This window comes from Pygoscelis adeliae, unplaced genomic scaffold, assembly GCF_000699105.1.
Source record: "Pygoscelis adeliae isolate BGI_AS28 unplaced genomic scaffold, ASM69910v1 Scaffold113, whole genome shotgun sequence".
NCBI classification, from domain to species: Eukaryota; Metazoa; Chordata; class Aves; order Sphenisciformes; family Spheniscidae; genus Pygoscelis; species Pygoscelis adeliae.
In genome coordinates this window covers 2,155,348-2,161,125 of record NW_008825108.1, presented here as the reverse complement: position 1 = coordinate 2,161,125, position 5,778 = coordinate 2,155,348, and the positions used below count along the sequence as shown (strand labels likewise).

General features: G+C 38.2%; 1 protein-coding gene across 1 annotated transcript in view; it reads left to right on the top strand.

Annotated features, from left to right (window-relative positions):
- OTOGL (otogelin-like) overlaps positions 1-5,778 on the top strand; it is a 99,142-nt gene that overhangs the window by 68,250 nt on the left and 25,114 nt on the right. Inside the window, exons 36-38 of the mRNA XM_009327658.1 lie at positions 3-2,848; positions 3,532-3,709; positions 4,589-4,731. Of these exons, the coding sequence (XP_009325933.1) occupies positions 3-2,848; positions 3,532-3,709; positions 4,589-4,731 (3,167 nt within the window). The remainder of the gene's footprint in view (positions 1-2; positions 2,849-3,531; positions 3,710-4,588; positions 4,732-5,778) is intronic.

The window sequence follows — 5,778 nt, the reverse complement described above, 5'->3', positions numbered from 1 at the left end:
AGCAATTGGAGCAAAACCTTCATTGTTAATCTCTCACACGGGTGCTACCATGGAGAGATTTCCTCAGACACCTCCTTTAATTGTTACTTCAGGGACTGAGTCAACTCGTACCAGTGTGACAGCCAAAATAACCATGAAGGCAAACACAACTTTAAGGGGAATGAATATGTCGGCACAGTCCATTACAGACTTTTATTCATTGGAAGCATCTAATGCAGCCACCCATTCAACATTTTCATTACCAAGTACAGTGGAGCCTTCTGATGTACTTCACAGCACAGCCAGCCCTGCTGTCCTTTCCAAACTCATCTCTTCAACAGATTTTCCAACTGCTCTTCAAGCCTCAGCAGTCACATCACGTACTGTCAGTTCTACTGCATCTATAACTTTACCCATTACAATAGCAACTCCAACAACCCTGCTCAGTGCAAGTCCTATTCCAACACGTTCTGTGTTATTAACACCCACTTCCCTAGTGGTAGTTCCATTTCCACTTGAAACATCAACCACTCAGCTAGAAACTGTTCCCCTTACCTCAGCATTAACGACTTTAACCTCCGAGCCATCTTTTGGCACTTCTGAGCTGCCTGCAGGGATTGGGAAGAGTAGGAGTCCTTCAGTAAGTCATTCTAAGGGAGCAGCAGCATCCTCTGAAGTGTCTTTGTCTGCTTTGCTGGCTGGCAGAGCAACTTTCACAAGACCTGTATTTCTTCCAGGTTCACTGTTGACACTAAGCACGTCTACTTCTCCTATACCCACTTTGTCTGTTAGAACTAGGTCTGGTGTTGGTCAAACCACAGTTCACCCAACACCCATTTCTGCACTGACTCCAACTGCTCCTCCAATTCCTATGACTACTAGGTTTGCTAGCTTTGAGACAAGTTTTCCTCAATTAATCACAGCTTCATATTTTGAATCAGCAAAACCCTTGTCTAAAACTTCTCTGACATCATTAAATGCAAGTTCTTTAGCTAGTTTTTCTCCAAAGCCATTTTTATCTTCAGTGGAAATGTCAGTGACTGTTCCCGAGCAGACATCTCCATTAATAAAAGGCAGTATTTCTGCTCCTCTACCCATAATGACTGTATGTTCACCTCAAGTTCCTTCTCAAATCCCTATAAACACTTCTTCAAGTCCTTCTGTAACACATACAGTAGCTGTACCAGTGCGTTCTCTGATTACCTCCCTGAAGCCCAAAGCTATGGTAGATGTCACTGTTGCCTCCAAAAGTCTTCATAAAGTACCTTCCACTGCTTCCACTCTTCTAGTCAATCCAACAATCTCTGATATGTCTATAACAAGTAAAGCCTCAACAGAAAATAAATACATAATGCACACTGATTCCTTTTCAGTGTCATCCATTTCTAAAAAGCCAAAGAAATCCATTACATCTACAGTGTTCCCTCTTAGGACATTGGTATTACCTCTAAATGCTACATTAATAACCACTTCAGAAATTACAGAGTACCCAAGCAGTTCACATACAGAACTGAAAACTGACCCCGTGGCACAAAATTCAGGCACTTACTTTCCTGAAGTTCCTTCTCTGACAAGGTCATCATCTTTATTTACAATCTTGTTATCAACATCAGTACCATCTTATGTGACATCTCATACTTCAGGTTCTTCATTGATTCCCATATTCAGTAGGACATCATCATTAACACAAAATATAACTGTTACGCAAACACCGGTTTCATCTCTAGATACACAAGGAACCTCAAAAAGTCCAGTTACAGACTTTGCAACTTCTTCTGTAGATTTTTCTACATTCACTTTAAACATAAGCCCTTCTACCAGCCTTTCAGCAGTGTTAAAAACATCCATTATAATGCCCTCTTTACTAATGCCTACACATCCTGAAGCCACTTTAGAAAGGCAGTCCAGTAGAGTCTCTATGTCTTCACCTTCTCCTAAGATCACTGGTATCTCTACTGTTTCTCTAGGAAAACAGAGTTCTTCAGAAGAAGATGGAACAATATCCACCATATCAGCTGGAATCGTCACTCAATCCACTACACCAATGGTCACGAACACAACAGTGAATGCTACAACCTTAAAAGCACCTTATATTTTTGCAAAAATACCACCTAGCTCTTCAGCCAGTTTATTAGTTGCTTCTGGCACTACTGTAGCCTCTAGGATTACTACAAAAACCACTGATTCCTTTGTTGCCGATTTGGAGTTTCATATGGCTTCAGCTTCAGTTCCTACTACCATAGAAACACCCATGGATGTGTCACACAAATCTTTATTTACATCTGCAGCAACTCAAGCTTCACAGAGCACTGAAGAAACTCCAAAAATGATGGTCATGAAAACAGCTGGTACTACGAGTCCATTATCACAGATGAAGAGTACCTCATTTACAGCTTCAGAAGTTAAATATGCAACCTCATTTGAAAGAACTGTGGATATTTTAGAAAGTGGTCATACTTCACATGAGCAAAGAAATGTTACCAAGACAAAGTCAACCACAACTGAGAAATCTTCCCTGCCTTATTTGACAGTATCTGCAGTTCAGAGTTCACCTTTTTCAAGAAATACAACCTCAGTAAAAAATCTCTCTCTTTCTGGACTCCCAGATGTAACAACATCAGATTGGTCCAAAATCCCAACAGAGAGAACCATTAAACCTTATTTCAGTTTAACAGAGCCCACAGAGCTGCAGAGCAGAACTATAATAGGTTTATCTCATTCTAGTGGTGGAACGGCTCTGCCTTCGTCTTCAGAGCCTCTGGAAACACAAACTTCTCCGGCAAGCACAGAAACAATGACAGCTATAGCTGACAAGGCTTCCTTTGGTACAATGATGCATACACTGATGTCTACATATTCCGAATGTGTGGTATGATCAGTTTTACTTGCCCCTATGTGTTAAAATATATATTGCTTTTCAATCCATTCTGTTATGCTATGTATGTAATACCAGAGACTTTAAATATCTCCTATTTTTGTTTTTATTTGTATATTTTAAAATACTCAATTATTCTTAGAGGATTGTTGTATCGCTGCTCTTGTACTGCCCTGATATATTCTGCAACTTGGATGTATTGCTCTGGAAAAAAATGGCTTTTAAAGCTATGTGCTGATTCTAGATAGCGAAATATATTTCAGAGGTGCAGAAAAAGCCATAATCCATGGAATTTTTGGGTTTCTGCATAATCTCACCCTGTCTTTCTTTTTTCCCATTTGTTTCTTTGTCATAGGGTTTAAAATGATAGGAAAGCATGATTCTGTATTTCTTAAAATGCTTCAGATTATTACTGAATATAACATGTAGCCTCAATGCATAATGCTTTTCATAGAGTATTCCACCAAAGCTAGATGGAACAGGAAGGATGTGGGTGAATGGATGTGCATCATTGTCACCTGTTGCAACAACACAAAAGCAATTCATTCCAAAATAACTGATGAGGGGTCACGTAGATACCCTGATTCTGTCTCAGAGCAGGGCAATAAACAAGTGATCATTTGGACTTCATAAGGGCAATGAACGTTGATTCTGGTTGTTTTTTCCTTATATGACAGCCAAGATACCTTGAACCTGTCGACAAATGTAGCCAGTATGTATGTGTTAATACGGGCTGGATGTTATACAACCTTTCAAGGAACTGCCCTAAGGATGTGCAGAAGCCAGACTGTGGTTTTCGAGGAATGCCAGTTCAAGTTAACACTGATAGTTGTTGCCCAGAATGGGAATGTCCCTGTAAGTCACTGTTTTATTTTTAAATACAACATGATCTGTAAATTTCAAGTAATAAATTAAGGGTTTATTACAGGGGGAATATAAGGTTGAATACTGGAATGAATTTAAAAGAGCTGTTCATCAGCAAAACAGAATGAAATATAGTGAATGTTTTGGTATCTTTGAATTAATGTTCAAGAGAGTCAAAATATTTTGTTCTGAATGAAAACATTGAAATGAAATCTGCAACATGAACATCAACATTTTCCAGCTGAGACTTTTCAGAATTTCTATCAGTAGAAATGTTGAGTTTTCAACATTTTGTGAAGAAGAAAAATTAAATACTGGCATTTTCTGAAAGACAGAACCCCCAAATTTCAGTTAACTCTAACTGCAGTTTTTACTCATATTTAGAAGCTGCAGAAACTGGCAGATGACTGCTTGCCAAGGGAACAAAAAGGCCAACGAGAAGTCATATTAAAAACCTTGCAGCATTACTGAAACCAATATCGCACTTTTAAATATTTGTCTCAAGATAGGACAGATCAGTCTCTTGTTATCAATATCTCAAACATATGCATATTTTAATGCACATATTCTATCTGACAATGTACAGATTCATTGACCTTGCCTGTAAAACACTGACTTAAGTGAAAACTTTCACCAATTCAAACTTTCTCCCCTACCCTGGACACATAGCAGTAGGTTAAGGTATTTCCACTAAATAATGTAAGATACATGCTTCTGCTTATGGCTCAGTATGCTGTCTGCAGAACAAGGTCATCAATATATATATGAACATATCTCATATGAAAGCAAATATTGCTAAAACTGAAAGTTTTTAGAAATGCCTTGCATTCAGTTTTGTGGTAACCTCATTAAATGACAGTTCTTTTTTAGGTCAATGTTCTGTACTGTCTGAACTGAGTGTTATTACATTCGACGGAAACAACATAGCTCTCTGTAATATGGCTTCCTACATTTTAGTCAAGTTACCAGGAGAAATTATCGTTGCTCATATTGAAAAATGTCCTGCTAATCAGGTAAGATTCTTGCATTTCCACAATAATTGTAATAGTTTCTTGAATTTTTGTGTTATAGGCATGAAATTCTGCAAAAATGTATCACTTAAAACTTTCAGATAAAAGCCATACCCATTGAAAAATGGCAAGTTATTTAATTTTCAAGGAGCATGCTTCATCATGCTGTCTAGATAAAATAATTTTATCTCAGGTTAAATAGTAATTGTTGTATTATGTTATATGCAAATTCAAATGTAGGTTCCTTTTAAATTATCAGGGGTGACATAACTTCTGAATAACTTCAGGCTCTCCACCCACAAATCTCCTTGAGGCCCTGAATTTATACTTTACGATATGGTCAAAATACTAAAATATTTTGAATAGTCACAAAAATCTTTTGTAGTTATTTTAGGAAGGTATTAATGGGTTTGGGATTAGTGTGATGAATTGATCTGTGTAGTTGTCTATCTCTGTATTGCCTACAGAGGGGATCCAGCCACTTCATTTTTAGACTGCCAGTTTAGGTCACGTTGGTCTCATCCTTAGAGTCTCTACATACCTTTCCTTTGCATTGTCCATAGTCCTAATTTATGCAACCCTTGAACAATTGGTTTGTATTTCCATCTTTGGTTTGTGGATAAACAAGTTCCTGATGAGGAACTTCATCAAGCTTCCTTCCTTCCCATCCCTGTTTGGTCTCTTATCTACTCTCACTCGGCAACTGTACACTTGATTTTTAAGTCCCAAGTCTTATGCTCTTTTAGAGGTTTTCTTTTAAATTGCTCGCTTCACTGTTTCTTGGTTGCAGTCTAAAGGTGTGAACACAGCTCACATAGGCAGATGAGCTTTAGAAGTCTGTAGCTGTAGTTCTTTAAGAAATATTTTTTGAAAGGGCTTTGCAGCATATGCTGAATCATAGAATCATAGAATCATAGAATCATTAAGGTTGGAAGAGACCTCCAAGATCATCGAGTCCAACCGTCAACCCAACACCACCATGCCTACTAAACCATGTCCCTAAGCGCCTCATCTACCCGTCTTTTAAATACTTCCAGGGATGGTGACTCA